This window comes from Achroia grisella, unplaced genomic scaffold, assembly GCF_030625045.1.
Source record: "Achroia grisella isolate CSIRO2021 unplaced genomic scaffold, CSIRO_AGI_Agris_v1 utg509, whole genome shotgun sequence".
Taxonomy (NCBI): domain Eukaryota; kingdom Metazoa; phylum Arthropoda; class Insecta; order Lepidoptera; family Pyralidae; genus Achroia; species Achroia grisella.
Window position 1 is genome coordinate 2234475 of NW_026712902.1, and position 18337 is coordinate 2252811.

The following is an 18337-nucleotide window of genomic DNA, read 5'->3' on the forward strand; positions in this document are numbered from 1 at the left end:
TGTTTTTATAGTTCTGATACGGTTTAATGAGCAGATAGCTTTACACGATGATCTAACGTCCGTATGACAAAAAGGTCAATACAAGGTCAAAGCAATAATATTCATTCGGATTGCTGTAGTAGTAAAGAACGGTGTTGATACGCACGTGTTAGATATCAAAGAAAACATTAAATTGTAGTACCTAAATTTCTTAGTAGCAACAGTTTAGTGATCATATACAATGGGAACTATCGACACGGAACTTATTTTGCGAGAGTTGGTTTACAATATTGCCGAAGAGCTAAATTATACAGATGCCAAAATAGACGTGCAAGAAATTACTACTGGTGGTGCTAATTATAGTTCTGCATTATATGAAGCAACAATATCTGAGGCAAATAAAGACAAGCTTGAATTTTTTGCCAAAGTCGCTGTTGTGGGTGAAGTAGCTCGATCTCAGTTTCCTTTAGCTCTATTTGATATAGAACGTTTCGCTTACAATGATTTATTAAAAAAGTATGCAAAAATACAAGACAAAAATAATTTGCATGATGACAATAGACTAGTTTGGCCCAAATTTTATGGTTGCAATCCAAAATTGTATGAGGAAACAATAGTCCTTGAAAATCTAGCAAAAAAAGGATATGTCACTTACAACAGATTGAAGTCGATTGACTGGGCTTATGCCTCCAAAGCTGTCGAGTCTCTCGCTAAATTTCATGCTCTATCTATTGCATATGGTGAAGAAAATCCAGAAGAATATGCAAAACTTATGGCCAAAATGAAATTTAAATCTAGTGGTGTACAAGAAATGGGTAATGCTTATGAGAAATTAGCAGGTATGGCTTTAGCTGTGACAAAGGACGAAAATAAAGAGAGATTAAAAAAATATATAGAGAAAAAAGGAAGTTTAGTAAATATGACGAAATTTTATCAGCCAACTGGCATAAAGTTGTTAACTCACGGTGATTATAGGCCGAGTAATTTGATGCATAAAACTAAAGAAGTAAGTGTCCAAAATGTATATATTTCATAATATAATTACTTATTTAATTGCTATAATATATTCTTTGCGTTGCATATATTATGCAATAATGACTTAAGAAATGTTGTGAAATAGAAGTGAATTTGTTTATATCCAAACACTAATGGAAAAACAAGAAACCATAACAATCCAAGCGTATTGTAAATCTACTAAAATAACTTAACCAAAGGCTTCACTTACCGTTTAAGTTTTAAAAAATCTGTTCATTCTCGTACCTTACTTCATTAAATGCCCGCACTGCAACTTACTTGCTGAGTCTTAATTCCATCTTTTTTCTTTTAACTTACCTACTAACGATTGTAACTTGCATTATGTTATGTTAATAGCCTTTGCTTAATAATCTAATAACTATTATTTCTATAAATTTTAGCGTAGAAATAAACTTTTCAACTCTATGTGTACACGGGAAGCAAATTCCCGAATTAATATGCAGATAAAGTTGAAAAGTAGCAAGTATATATGTATGTATAAGTTCTTAATTATTGTCGATATTTTGTATAAATAACCATTAGTAAAACTGTATTTATTATTAATAGTTTAATAGGATATTTCTTTTTAGTTAGACCATTAAGTTCTCTTTCTAATATTTCTTGACCTGCAAGTGTCTACGATTTCTAATAGTTTAATACTTTCAGGATGGTACCATTCATGTAATTCCTGTAGACTTCCAAACAATAACGGCTGGTAGCCCTATTATTGATCTAATATACCTCATCTTCACTGGTTCCGACGAGGAGTTCAGACGTCAGCATTATGAGCAGCTGGTCGAGCATTACTACCAGGAGCTGACCCGCGCATTACGCAATCTGAACTTGGATATTGACAAGCACTACCCAAGGAAGAACTTCGATAACGACTTGAAAGACGTATGTAGAGTATTTAACCTTTATGTTATTAACCGGGTCTTAACAAAACGTCGAGAGAGGTAGATACCTTTATTTGCCATAACATTATTCGTGTTAAGACCCGGTTAATAATGTAAATAATGTATGTATGTAGTCTAAATAATTATTCTACTATATGCAGAATCAATTTATTGAAATAAATTCTAGTTTATTTTTTATTCTACCGCTACTTCGGAATATAAAGTAAGCCTAGAAAGAAACTCTACTATTACTCTTTTTAACAAAAGTACAATAATTTTACATTTTTTAAATCTTGTGTTCGCAAATAATACTAATTTGTAAGAGCCAAAAAAAATCTACGTTTTCATGTAACTGAGAACATAGTTTTTTTTTATCTCAGGATAAGCCATATAGCGCTATCTAGTCCCAAGCTAAGCTAACTGGTGTAAATACATACATAATATACATAAAAAACACCCATATCGGTAAAAACAGTCATACCTATGAATACAAATGTTTGTACCAGGAATTGAACCCGTGATCATCGGAAGTAAGGCGGTCAACTGTGGTCGTCAAATGCATGTTTTTAGCACTAATTTCAAACTACTCAAAGTAAATAATTATCTTAATAATATAACAGCGCCAAAGCAAAGCTTGTACTCTGAGTACTAAATTGGTTATACCTATTATTTTGTTATACATATGTATATATTATATTTATTTTTACAGTTTCTTCCCTTCGGACTTATACTTGGTGTATTTACATTACCCGTCATAACTGTGGAAGCTGAGAATGCTCCAACTCTTCAGGGTGAAGATGGTATCAACAGTATGGTGATATCGAAGACCAGCAATTTATACCCGGAGAGGCTTAATGGGATCGTTAATGACTACATCCGATGGGGAATACTTTAAATCACATAGTATAAATTCTTTACATAGTATAAAACACTGACAGTGGACCGGAAGACGCAGCGTGGGAAGGCCTCCGACAAGGCGGACCGACGTTCTGGTTAAGATCGCTGGAAAGCGTTGGTTGCGAGCAGCGCAGGGCCGATCGTCGTGGACATCTTTCAGCAGTGGACGTCTTCCAGCAGTGGACGTCTTCCGGGCTGAAATGATGATGATGATGAGTGTAAAACAAATGTGTCATTCTGATCTAAATGCTATATTACTGTGAAGTTTAATTAAAATCCATTCAGTAGTATATGCGTGAAAGAGTCACAAACATTAGTCCATCTATACTCACAAACTTCCGCGTTTACAAATATTATAATTAGTAAGATATTATACCTAAGTAAAAAGTATATATAAATAAGTAAAATATATATTCTTATGATAGACATATGTTGTTATGTTACTGTTTTACTATTTAGAATATGCGTGTGATTAAGGTGTTATGAAATTTTGCTGCGCAATAAAGGTTCATTTTTAAAAAATATGTTCTTTTACTAACATTCCCCGATTCAAATTCAAAATAAAAAATCATTTATTCATATAGGACACTTTAGCACTGGCAAGAAATTCAACTGATGTTTTTTAAACTTGTTTACATTGTGTATCGTAAAAATATCAGGTAACATTGATTAAAAAAAATCTCTTGCATGAACATCTATTGCTATACACGTTTATCGTTTAGTGAGTAATATGCTATTAAATACTCACTAAACGATTATTTAAGATGATAAAAAATAAAAAAATATTTAATAACAAACAATAATAATATGTATGTACCGAAATATTAAAAACATATGATATAGATACAGTGAAACCTTGAATAAAGTAATCTATAACAACTTGAATAGATTTAAGCGCACTGTCCACTACACCTTATCACGTGTGTTCACTAAAATGTACGACAAATAATGGCTGTAAAAAAGTAATACAAAGACTCTGACTAAAGTCGTTTCCCTCAGGAGGCAGTTGGCCTTCAGACGCTCTGTAAGTCCTTCCGCGGTTTGGAGTACTATCTGTACTATCTATCCATCGCCCTCAATCATCCTGTGAAGCTGTAAAGGCCAGCAGCAGCCAACTGCATAAGAGCAATTCGAAAAAAACGCCTTAACACGTGAGTTGCCCAATATATTTATTCAAATGTAAAACAAAAAAAGAGATAAAAAGAAAAACATCTAAATGCGGATAATTTAAAAATAGCTTTTAATTATTTTAGTGTAATGTCTGTTTGACACCTTACGACCCACGCAATCCAATAACCGTAAGTCGTTATTCTGTTTGCGTTGGTAACCGCCGCCTATATACGCCAGTACCACGGACATCACATCATGTAAACCCGGGGCATTACTCTTGTAATTTCAAAGTTTTATTTCACCCTTCAACCGAAACTCATCTTGACGAAATAGGTCAGATACGTTATATTTGCGCAAAGGAATTTGTTACAGTCTGTCTCTGTCATATATAAAAAGCATAGATCTTACTAATATGATGAACATGAATGCTCGTGAATATGAATGAATATTTGTTACTCTTTCACGCAAATACTACTGAACAGATTTTGATAAACTTCAAGGTAATATAGCTTATATATCAAAATAACATATAGGCTATAAGTTATTATGTAAATTGGACGAAATATAAGGATAAACGTCAAGTAAGTGTGATGCAGACAAAGTTGCACGGGTCAGCTAGTATTTTGTGCCCTTGAAGGAAGGAAGAAGGTATACTTCAAGGGCACAGTGCATCTAATGATCTTATCATGATATTTTACACTTATATTGTTGTTGTCGTTCTGATACAGTTTAGTGAACAGATAGCTTTACGGGATGATCTCACGTTCATATGACGACGAAGGTCGAAGCAATAATAGTCATTTGGATTGTTGTAGTGGTAAAGAACCGTTGATAAGAACGTTTTAGAACTAAAATAAAATATTAAACTGTACTTGAATTTCGTAGTAACAAAAGTTGGTGATCATATACAATGGGAAATGTCGACACAGAACTTATTCTGCGAGAGTTACTTTACAATATTGCCGAAGAGCTGAATTATACGGATGCAGATATAGGTGTGCAAGAAATTACTAGTGGTGGTGCTAATTATACTTCTGCGTTATACGAAGCAACAATATCTGAAGCAAGTAAGGAAGAACTTGAACTTTTTGCTAAAGTCGCTATTGTAGATGAAGTAACTCGATCTCAGTTTCCTTTAGCTCCATTTGATATAGAACGTTTCGCTTATAATGATTTATTAAAAACCTATGCAAAAATACAACACAGAAATAATTTACACGATGACAATGGACTAGTTTGGCCCAAAGTTTATGGTTGCAATCCAAAATTATATGAGGAAACAATAGTCCTTGAAAATTTAGCAAAGAAAGGCTACGTTGCTTACGACAGATTAAAATCGATTGATTGGGCTTATGCCTCCAAAGCTGTAGAATCGCTCACTAAATTTCATGCTCTGTCTATTGCATATGGCGAAGAAAATCCAGAAGAATATGCGAGACTTATAGATAAAATGAAAATAAACCCTAGTGCTGTAGAACATATGGGTAGTGCTTATGAGAAATTAGCAAGTATGGCTATAGATGTAACAAAGGAAGAAAATAAAGAGATTAAAAACATTTATAGAGAAAGAAGGAAGTTTAGTAAATATGACGAAATTTTATCAGCCAACTGGCATAAAGTTGTTAACCCACGATGATTATAGGCCAAGTAATTTGATGCATAAAACGAAAGAAGTAAGTGTTCAAAACATATATATATCCTAATACCATTACTTATTTAATTACGATAATAAATTTATTGTGTTACATAATAATTTAACAAGGTTTTGTTTAATTTGATCTCTATTTATTCTAGGGATTTTAGCATTGAAATAAAATTTTTAACTTGATCTATATATTTTGAAGTAAGAAATTACCGGTTTGTACCGAAAAATTTAAACTCGTTTTTTCCTAAGATTATTTAATTAAAATATTTACCCTCATTATCTGTATATTGCTGCCATCTAATCAGAATTTAATGTATGCCTTTAAAATAGAAGTCTGGGGATCCAAATTCGCCAAACTGTATCAAAGCATTTTGTTTGAAAATATTAATTGGGGTTAACACGTTAAAGACAGCATGCCCACGGTTGGGTCACTCCGCAACAAAAGTAAATTTACACGTTGAGACGAGGATATAACCCGTGGGTACTTTAATTGAAATAAATCTAGAGGTTAAATAGTGTCTACCTCAAGTTATTGTACACTAAAATCATATTTAAAAAATAATTACGTACGTAAACATAATAATACGTAATTAACAATAAAAGAAATTCAGGTCCCTATGTTATATCCCAGATGGGATAAGGAAGAAGCAGATGATGATGTTGATGTGAGAAATAATATTTTTCATCGTGGTCTTCAACGTGTTAAAGTATAAATTGTCGTTCCATCTTTTGTCTTTAATATTATTTGTTCAGAGTTTTACTTAATGTGAAACATAACCATAACAAATTCATTTATAACAATACATCTTTTTGTTATTAATTACGGTCGAATTTCGACTAGACTTCAACGTTGTTTATATAAATATCCACAATAGTTATACTTTTTTAAGAACTATTTATTACATTTAAGAATAAGTTTTTTTCTTTAATTAGGCCATAAAGGTTTTCTGTGGTTTCGTAGTAATCATACACATTGTCGAACTTTCAGGATGGTACAGTGCATGTGATTCCTATAGACTTCCAAACAATAACGGCTGGTAGCCCTGTTATTGATCTAACATACTTCATATTCACGGGCTCCGACGAGGAATTCAGACGTAAACACTATGAACAGCTGATTGAGCATTACTACCAGGAACTGAGCAGAGCCTTACGCAATCTAAACCTGGATATTGACAATCACTACCCAAGGAAGAACTTTGATAAGGACTTGAAAGAGGTACGAAATTTAATTTTATTTTTGTACTAACATGGTGGCATACCATCATAATACCCTTATGCTTGTTTGCCATATCTGATGGTAAACGGTAGGATACTGTACCCAATGTACGCTTGAAGCACGACTTGCCGACTCTTAAGAAACCTTAATATACCCTTCTTGAAAACCTCATGCTGTAGTCTCTCGAAAAAACCTCGGCAGGTAGTTCATCTATAATACAATCATAGTGTACGCCACTGTAATCTAATATAGTTTTAAATTTAATTACAAGCATTAACTTAATTACAAAATAAATAAATTATTTGATCACTGAATTGAAAATTTAAAAATACATGAATGAGCACATAAGCTTGTCTATTGCTCTTTTCAAGAAATATTGCGTTAGGTCAACTCTCTCTTCAACTTCAAAAAAGATTTACGTTCTCATATAGTTATATTATTTATTTTCGTTAACTTTAATTCAACGAAGATATCAGTTGATATCTTCATTGAATTAACGTAAACAAAAATAAAGCCATTGTTGCTAAAAAGGTTTTAACGCCTTTTTGGGCATAAGTTAGTCGTCCACATACCATTTTTGAAGAAATTTAAAAAGTTCATAATTCGCTGAATGATAATTATCGTTACTGATATAATTACCCTGCAGACGTATAACCTTTTTAAAATTCAGTTATTTTTTGGGCCTATTCTAATGCTGTTGACCGCAGCTGGCTTTATAGCTTCACCGGACGATAGGGGGCGAGTACAGATGGCACTCCAAACTCGTGAAAGGACTTATGGAGCGGCTGAAGGCCAACTCCCGCCTAATGGATACGACTTTAGTCTGAGAACAACGGTAGGGTTTCGAACCTCGGTTCAAGTCGTCGTAAGTCGTAAGTCGATCCCCGTTTGAATTGGACGGGAGATCAATCGGAGAGACGACCTAGCATTTCTTTGAATATAAAACAGTACCATTGAATCCTTCAATCGCATACCAAACTATACAGTAACTGACTAACTTGTACAGTTAGTGGGTCTAATTAATATTTTTTTTACAGTTTCTTCCCTTCGGACTTATACTCGGTCTGTTTACATTACCCATAATTACTGTGGATACTGAGAATGCTCCAACTCTTCAGGATGAAGTTGGTGTTGACAACATGGTGATATCGAAGACCAGCAGTTTCTACCCGGAGAGGCTTAATGGGATCGTTAACGACTATATACGATGGGGAATACTTTAAATCTTATTATTATTAATGTTATAAACAAATTCCACGCGGTGAAACCGCGGGCATAGCTAGTATAGTGTAATTTGAAGAACTACCTCGGCTATTGACTGCGATACGAGGCAGCTGATCCCTGTATACAAATTCAAATATTTATTGCATTGCCTAATAAAAAATTGTATAACAAACTATAATAGCTGTGTGTTTAATATTTACATTGCTTTTACTAACATAAATGTGAAAGTTTATAGTATGGATGGATACGTCTGTTATTATTTCATGTAAAAACTGCTTCACAGTAATATAGCATCAACATACAGACTATAAATTGCATGCAAGCGAATCCGCGAGCAGAGCTAACATAATATTAATGTGAGCTGTGCCTGCAGTATCACCTATAGTTTTCATGTGATAAACAAACATCCATCCACACTCGTATACTTTCGCATTTATAATATTAGTAAGAAGTAAAATAATTTTAATATTTTTAAACTCATTATTTTTATACTCATTACATTTACATTGTAATGTAATGAGTAATTGTTTTATCTGCGATACAGAACTTTTGAGTATTTTTCATAAATCTTTTCATTGCGTGTCTCCGTCTGGCTCTGAGATATTTCATACAGTTTCATACAAAACTGAGATAGTTCATCTACGATATGCAATTTCCTGCTGGGCACGTCTGTCTCAAATTCTATTATTATTATGACATATATCTATTAATTTTGTAAGTTTTTTACTATTCAGTATAATGTTTAAACATTTATGTGTATTACGAATTTTACTAACCAATATATATTTTATTTCTAAAATATGTTCTTTTATTAAAATGACCCGACCATTATTAACATTATTATTGACCATTATTAATATACATAGAAAACACCCAGATTGATATGAACAATCATACTCATCAATTTAAATGTTTTTACCGTGAGAGGAATCGAACCCGCGAACATCCAAGGCCGTCAATTGTTAACTAATTTCCCTCCATCAAGTAAGTAGAGCTCGTGCTATACTATTACTGCTAATAGATGACTAAATAAAATGAAAAATCATTTATAATAAATGGCAAAAATATCCTACAAAAGAATTATTAATACAAAAAACTTAACGTACATATGCATATATATAGTTTTTTTTATTAAGATTAAGGTTCAATTGAGAAGAACTGGCAAGAAACTCAACTGTATTTTTTATATATTTTTTTAAAGCCAATTTATATACACTACTGTATTACTGTAGTCATTTATATCTAACATTAAACGAAAATCCCGAGTATGAACAACTACTGCCATGGACGTCTGACCATAGTATGTATATTATATCTTGAAACACATTCTTATAAAGGCAGAATTTAGAATATCAACAAATTTGTGATAAAATTAAATAATAACTGATTAAGAGCATACCGTACATACTTTTATTGGGTTCAGTACAGTAAATATTTTAATATATATGTTTTTATGTGAATCTGTTACATTATGATTAGAACATTATCTATGTTCTAGTCATAACAATATCTGTAACTTAGCGGGTTCATATGTTGTCGAATTCGGTGTTATTATGCAGAAATCCATTTCAATATATTTTAATCATATCATTTTCTATTATTCTCCTACCATTACCATACTTCTTGGTTCAATGTTCAACTTGACTATTAAAGTCTACCAATCAATGAATGTTCATCCTCTCTTTGTGAGATGGATGGAAATCATTAAGATATTAAAAGATTATCTTTGTGTACATAAAGAGATTCTTAAGAAGATATAGAATACACATTAAAAAAAAATTGTAAACTGCAAACCTTGGGAATTACACCTACAGACAAATGACCTAAAAGATCAGAAGACATTACAAAACAATAAAACCATTTTACTACGGAACTCTAATTAAAACAGATAATATAGATTGTTTATTATAATTTAAGGGACAAAATATACTTAGTTACACATCAGTTGCATAGTGAAGTGCGAACCATGATGAACATCAACACCGAGCTCGTTCTCCGTCAGTTGCTTGACAAAATCGCTGATGAACAAAACTATAAAGAACCCAATATAAGTGTACATGCTATAACCAGTGGCGGTGCTAACTACACTTCCATTTTGTATTTAGCAACAATTTCCCAACAAAACAAAGATGAACTTAAGCTCTTCGCAAAAGTTGCAATTATGAGTGATGTTGCCAGATCTCACTATTATTTGCCTCTGTTTGATTTAGAACGATTCGCATATACTAATTTATTACCCCGTTATGCGGATATTCAAGATAGAAACCAAATATCCGAGGAGAACAAACTCGTATGGCCCAAATTTTACGGTTGCAATCCAAATCTCTATGAAGAAACGATAGTACTCGAAAATCTGGTTGCAAATGGGTTTAACCCATACGACAGATTCAAGTCCATTAATTGGGCTTATGCGTCTAAAGCTGTAGAAACACTCGCTAAATTCCATGCTCTATCCATCGCTTATGGTGAAGAGAATCCGACAGAATATGCGCAACTTCTGGAAAAGATGAAATTTGATCCCAATTCTGTGGCACGCGTCAGTGGTGCTTTTACAAAATTAGTAAAAATGGCTTTAGCTGTGACAAAAGAAGAAAATAGAGAAAGATTAAAGGCGTATATAGAGAAGGAAGGTGATTTAGTAAATATGGCGAAATCCCGTCAAGAAAACTTCGTCGGATTGAATGTTTTAACTCATGGCGGCTTCAGACCGAGCAATTTGATGCACAGAACAAAGGCAGTAAGTACACACAACCTAACTTTTATTATAAATGCGAAAGTAAGTTTGATTGATTCGCTTTCATACCTAAAACGCTAAATCAATTATAATGAGTTTCAGTATAGAGATAAGTAGGACCCTAATTATAGGCTAGTTTTTATTGCAAAAATCTCATAGCCAGTGGGGTGATTGGTCTATTGTATCATCCGATTTGCTTTCGACTTGCAGAATAATTATTTTTATTTAATAATTGACAAAATTAATAACAATGATGATGAGAAGCATCAGGCAAAAACCACGATTTTATATAACAAATCATATCAAAATATATTTCTTCCTGTAGTCAGTTCGAAGTGCTTTAGAGCTAAGAAGAAGTGATAACAAACTCAGAACTTGTTCTTTTCAAATGAGCATGTATATGATTACAAAAATACAGATTCGTAATAAGTATGTATAAAAGATACCAATTTTACACATATTCCATTACACATGAGTCGACATGTAAAGAAGTTACTGAATTATATACGGAAGTACTATGTACTGTACAAGAGAAATACGAGCGATGAAGGTGACTATTGATGTAAGCCAAAGGGGTCCTACACCCGGGTCAAAGGTTCCGGGAACTGCTTGGAGTTTCCCTCTCTGCCAAACGAAGGACCCGGCACCCTTACTATGACTCTGTGGACTGCTAAGAACTTCTTCTCTTTCATATAAATATAATTAAAAAATAATATACCATGATGTTGTCAATTAAAACTGTCTCTGACCATCCCATCTGGGATAACGGGTATGAAAGTATATATCTATCTAACTATTTATATATATGTACATATGTATCTAACTATTCTTTTATTTCCAGGATGGTACCATTGAAGTGATACCTGTAGACTTTCAAACTATCACAGCTAATAGTCCAGTCGTGGATTTGTTCCACTTCATCTTCACGGGCTCCGACGAGGAATTCAGACGTGAGCATTATGAGCAGCTGGTCGAGCATTACTACCAGGAACTGAGCCGAGCGTTACGCAATCTGAACCTGGATCCAAACCAGCTGTATCCTAAGGAGAACTATAAAAAAGATATAGAATATGTACGTATGAATAGTTTCTTTTGATTATTAGCCTGGACTTGATCTTGTAGAATTGATGGTGCAGTGGTTAAGCATGCTAATTTAATTCGTTGCGGGTACAATTCTATGGTACAAACATTGGTATCCATAAGCATGATTATTTGTATCGGTCTAGGTATTTTCTATGTATATTATGTATGTATTTACAAAGAAAATGTATATAAGTACTTATAGCAATTGTCTAATAACCACAACACAAGCTCTGCTTAGCTTGGGACTAGATAACGCAGTGTGAACTGTCTAGAGATATTCTTATTAATATATCCTACGTTTAAACCAGTATATAGCATATAAACAAAAAATAATGAATATAAAAAAAGAAATGTGATGACTATTCAAAAGTGCTTCAATGTAAGTTTATTTGAATAAATGATTTTCTATTCTATTCTATTCTATAAAGACAGTTTCCGCCTATTTATATGTTGTATTTTTTTATTGTGGCGTTGCTAATGTTTAGATATCCCTTTGTTAGATTACGCCTTGATTAATTTTCATGCAATCGGCCATTAAACTTGAGTACAGTCATACAAATTAAATATAGAAATATGAATAATTGTTTATTTGCAATAAAAATGACAAATGTTTTGTTTGCTATTAAATTAGATATTGATAAGATTAGATGTCATTGAGCTGATATTTACATTACATACATTCCATTTTCATTATCTTAATATTGTATTTTCATTAAATTAACATTGCATTTTCATTAAATTAACATTGCATTTTCATTAAATTAACATTGCATTTTCATTAAATTAACATTGTTTTTTTTGTTGAACTTTTAGTGTTCGTTAAATTCACAGTACTAGTTACTTTTATTTCTTTATTAACGAAATGAACATTTCTTTGCAGTTTCTACCAATCGGTCTCATTATTGGTTTATTCACATTGCCAGTAATCACCGTTGAAAGTGAGAACGCTCCATCTTTTGAAGGCAAAGACGGTATGAACAGCATAGCGTGTACTAAAACCAGTAACCTGTACCCGGAAAGATTGAATGGAATTGTCAACGACTACGTCAGATGGGGAATACTTTGAATGTATCGTTTTATACCTTATATATATATATATATTGGTACCATAATAAGAAATGTGAAATTGTATTTTTTCATTTACTATTAAAATAATTTTAGTTGTTGTATAATTTTTATTTTTTTACATAATGTAATTATTGACTTATTCACTTTTTTTTTATTATACTAGCTGACCCGGCGAGGCGTCCCGAATGGCAGAATGAGTATTAAATAAACTAATGAATTAAAAAATCGACTGGCGTCGAAGACTAGGCGTTACGAAGTTCGCCGGGTCAGATTGTACTAAAATATAATTATGTATAATATAAGTAATATATAGTATATAATATAAGTATATATTAATATCAATATGAGTTTTTCTTTCTAAACCAATGTTATATATTGACTAGCTGTACCTGCGACTTCGTCCGCGTTATTTATGAAAAAATATTTAAGATACTTAATATAATAGTTTTATATTACAAAAATGCAATTCAATCAACAGTTAATTGAAAAATAAGTTTCAATCTTAGCTAGCTTTCAACCACTTTCAACCGCTTACAACCATTTTTTCGCAGTCAAAAGTATGTCCTTTCTCAGGGTCTAGACTATCTGTGTACCAAATTTCGTTGAAATCGGTTTAGTAGTTTTGACGTAAAAGAAACACAGACAGACAGAGTTACTTTCGCTTTTATAATATTAGTAAGGATAGTCTCGATAGTCTAGACGTTTAGCACATCGCCTTACAATGGTCGCTGGTTCGATTCTTCTCATGATGCAAGCATTGTTATTGCTTGTATCTATGTACCTATAATAAATACATTATTTGTAAATACATATATTATTTACAAAAAAAATACCTTTACGTATTTGTATCAGTTGTCTAATACCCATAAAACAAGCTGTACTTAGCTTGGGACTAGATGGCGTTGTATGGATAGTCCAACGTTAATTATCATTATGATAAACAAGAAGTATTTATTTTGTTATTAGAATAAATATCTTTCTTTATGGATTTTATAAATCTTTTCACCTATGGAACGTTACATTATCGGCGAGTGAAGTTCATTGTATTTTATTTTATAAAATTCTCTTTTATGTTTCTACTAACATTTTCCCGTCCGCCTTTACTTTGTTAAGCAAAGTTTTATTCCTTACATTATTCCTGAGTGTCAACTCAAAGGCAGTTAGAAGTACATATTATCATCATATCACACATCCTGTGTTGTTAAGTTGAAAAATCGCTCCTACGAATATCCTTCAATTTTTGTCCCTGACGGGCTTAGGTACCGAACTTTGAATGAGGGCGAGCACAATAGATCTATGTAGATCGCAATGCTACCGGTCTTAACACCTGACAAGAGCAAAACAATAGAATAGAATAGAATAGAATAGAAAATCATTTATTCAACCACTTAGTCAAACATTTTTTTTTTCGCAGTCTCATCACAAGAAGAACAAGTATCTTGTTGTTGCTCTTTTAAATAATTTATTCTTCTTCAATTTAAGTTTAAGTATGTGAATACAAACCACCGATTAGACTAATTCAATGAAATAATAAAATAGAAAAAAGACATTCAATATACTGGTTAAACAATTAATAAGAGAAAATTCGATTGAACGATCGGTTTAGTATATTACAAATATTTAGTTCAAAAATTTTATTAGATTTTAAAAACAATTCATTTTAGGACTTTAATTAACTAACTAAACATTGATTTAATTTCTATAAACTAGATTATTTAAAAAATAAAATAATTATAAATAGAAACATCATATGGTTTAATAAATAAGATATATTAAATAAATTTACGTAAAAACAATACAAAAATAATATTTAAAAAATGTTTCAATCTTATTTTAGGAACGATAGCTTTGATTTAGCACACTAATGTATATCATTAGTCATATTGGTAAACAAAAAATGTCTTTAGCATATCGGGAGTGACCCAAGTGTTTAATTATTAATTAGTGGTCGCGGTAAGTGATTTAATTCTTTTACTTTAAATGAGGCATTCTGAAATTTATTGAGAAGATAATATTTAGGATGTGTTGATCCAGCTAAATTTATAATTGCAAATAATAGGATTATTAAACTCGGTTAGATGTATGTTAAGTCGACTTATAAGCCTTGTTTAAATGTTAGATATTAGATATAATAAGATTGAGAGCCTCTATGGTTTGGTGGCTTAATGTAAATGTTCGAGTTACAATGCATTACATATGTTTATTTACTTTTTTATAAATTGTGTGATTTTATTTTTATATTATTGTTTTATTTTGTGCATGTTAGTATTATAAAATTATTTTCTTTAGGTTCTACATGTGTTTATTTCCTTTTCTATAAATTATGTGTTTTACTATGTGCTTAAATTCTATGTAATTGTACATCATACAATAGGTAAAATATATAATAGAATAATTGAATCTTTACGTACGTTATAGTCTCTAGAAATTCAATATTCAATATATTAAAAAGGCATATACGTTATACAGCGTTTGGTACTTTCTTGTTAGATGTTAAGGAATTTCCTCATGTTGAAATCTTCAATTAGTTCAAATCTTGAATTAGTTGTGGAAGTTTTCATCAGGAGGAGAGAGAGGCTCAGATCGATGAATCTATGATGAAGTCACATGTTCCATCATTTGAGGAGAGATGGGTAGCTCGCAATGAAGGTTTTAGACCACGATGGAGATTTCTAAACAAAGGGACTTCTGTTTAGTTGATAACTATGTGGTTATCTAGGTCTCACACCCTGAACTTTACTATATGTGCGTTATATGTGTGGTGTATCAATATAGAGATATGTTGCTACCTTGGACATATGGTGTTATGTAGGTAAAGATTTAGGACACATATCACATTTATTATATAATACAAATCATTACACTGCACAAATATGTATATAATAGATGAATTAATCCGTAATCAATATTATCATTAATCAGCTGAAGCAATAGCAATGCTGTTCAATATGACTCCCTTATAGATATTATTTTATTATAATATATAGTTGTGAAAATATCATTGGGGGGATTTCTTTAGTGCATTTAAAAGGTACCTTACCTACACCCGTGTCACAGTCTACCACTTGTGGTTCTCTCCCTGAACCATCAGTGGCCAGTATGAGGGCCTTCATCATAATTAATGTTTAATAAACGTATACATATAAAAGTATTTTAATTAAACCGGTATCTATTAATTCTTATTGAACTTTGGTTCTTTATTAATTAAGATATTTATTATTATTTTCCTTGATCCAGTCAATTCAATAAAATAAAAGTTTATTTCAAGGTCCTTGGCCTTAATAACAAATACTAATTACTTTATTGTATATGCTCAACTTAAGCATATTAGGACTCTTAGTCCTTTAATTTATATACATATTATATAAATATATATATGTATACATAAATATAATCACATCTATGGGCTTCGGTCCTCAATCTATATATACTTATGATTATCCATTTTATGGCTAATCATTTCATCAATTATCTTAGGCTTTGGCATTTACATCTAAGGACTCCGGTCCTGTATCACATCGACTGTCCGCCTAGTGGATGTTCATACATCATTTTAATCCATGTCATAGACCTTTGACATTATTATCTATATTATTCTGATTATTTCACTATGTGATTAATCAAATCTTACTGATATATATTTGGACGTGCAGTCCTTCTATAAACTAAACATTATCTTCTGGTTGGTTCATCATGTGGATCATTCAGATATCTCTATTTAGATTTGGGACTTATAGTCCTCGCTTATAATATCTCACTAATATAATGATTACTTTGCTATGTAAGTAATCTTATTTAAATATAAACAATCATAACAGAGTCTAGCTCTGATTAACGAATACACAATGAGTATTCTTGGTATTAAGGAAATTTATAAATTATACATGCTATGGTTGTATAGCAATTATCAACATTATATATTGGATTGACCAATATTGTGGCGTTGATGGCATCGGGCTAGCATACCACTCTAATATTTATCGTACTGCAATTACGGGTGATCTCCAATGTCACATTATAGGGCTGAAAGGATACTGGGATCCATTAGTAAGTTCTGGCTTTGAGTGAAGTTTCTGTTACGACTCGTATCTTCAGTCTGATCTCCACTGTCACACTGGGGCCGGGGTGTTCCCCATTAGGTGGGCTCCGTGACTGAGTGATGCTGGGATCGAGGTCGGCAGTCTATTTGACGGTCTCTCTATCGCCTCATGGAACTGAATGGGTCAATATCCATAAGTAAGCTTCTGTGTCGTGAGTGATCCTGAATTCAGTTCGATTTGCCTTTGACAACTATATCTTATTTATCTACTTGAAGCATCACAAGCTTGGTGAAGCCACTTGTAATGTTGATTTAATAATATAAACTAAACTTGTTTTGGTGCTGAGAATACTCATCCCATCTCACCTTCAAATGGTGTATATCGCAATCCTATTTTGCATATCCCATATTCAAGGGGAAGGAACAAGTTAGTTGGTGAGTCTTCCACTTGAGGCTTGGCGTGTGGATGGAGCCAGTCTCCTCTGCCCCTTTGGGGCCCTCTTAATTATTAAAACCATAATGATTTCACTTTAAATTATTTACTGTATAATTATTATTCATAACATATACTTTGTATCATAATTTGTATTATCGAGATATGTATTTATCTCGTAGTTATTACTCCATCATATACCAATCAAAGAATCTATAGTTACTTACACAACAGGTCCTCCGATACTAGACGATCACATATTGTTATTTATATGGCCAAATGATTGAGTGTTCTCGTTTCTGATCTATATATTTAAATAATTATTATATTATCCAATTAATTAGAAGAAGAGGTTAAAATATTATCCAAAAATTTTATTAGGGAATAGGGCGATCGTTACAACGAGTATGACGGATGAGCCAGCCACCACTGCGCTCGACCATATTTTAGGGAGCCCAATGACCCGGCCCACCACGCCGCCACAAGTCTAGACATTTTAGTGAGCATGACTACTCAAAACACCAGACCACGTCATAGCTACTCACAATTGCCATCTGATGTTTACAGTATTCACATTTCACATAAGAATGCATGCGGCAATTAATACAAAACCCGCTACGCTTTCATATTTCTAAAATAATGGAATCAAGAAAGCAATGAGAATAAAAAATATTAAGTCTTATCTATTAAACACCAATAGTAGGAGCTAGTAATGTGCTATGGAGGAGTGAGGCTCCTCCCGCGGTCCCTCCTGAATATCATTTTTGTTAATTCCTGCAAAACTTATTATGATGCGCTAACTCACCTAACCTCATGCTTATTCTTCATTGTGCCTCGTAATTCAATAGTTTAAAAGTAAAAAAGAGCAGGATACCAGTATAATCCAAAAAAGAAGGTATTTTATTCTATTAATTATATTTAATAATATTGATATTATAATTAAAAATTAATTACATCCATTTTAGATTAAATTTTTTTGACATTGACTGTAACCTC

The 18337-nt window shown here is 32.2% G+C and overlaps 2 protein-coding genes and 1 pseudogene across 2 annotated transcripts; all 3 read left to right on the forward strand.

Moving 5' to 3' along the window:
- The first annotated feature begins 220 nt into the window (after positions 1-220).
- LOC131846341 (uncharacterized) lies at positions 221-2784 on the forward strand. The gene is made up of 3 exons (XM_059195619.1): positions 221-985; positions 1660-1890; positions 2599-2784. Exons 1-3 carry the CDS (start codon positions 221-223, stop codon positions 2782-2784), a joined length of 1182 nt encoding a protein of 393 aa, XP_059051602.1.
- A 1887-nt stretch (positions 2785-4671) lies between these two features.
- On the forward strand, positions 4672-7983 carry LOC131846344 (uncharacterized; annotated as a pseudogene).
- A 1967-nt stretch (positions 7984-9950) lies between these two features.
- LOC131846336 (uncharacterized) lies at positions 9951-13126 on the forward strand. Its single transcript, XM_059195613.1, has 3 exons — positions 9951-10721; positions 11560-11790; positions 12682-13126. The coding sequence occupies exons 1-3, from the start codon at positions 9951-9953 to the stop codon at positions 12865-12867; spliced, it is 1188 nt and encodes a 395-aa protein (XP_059051596.1). The 3' UTR covers positions 12868-13126.
- The last annotated feature ends 5211 nt before the right edge of the window (positions 13127-18337 follow it).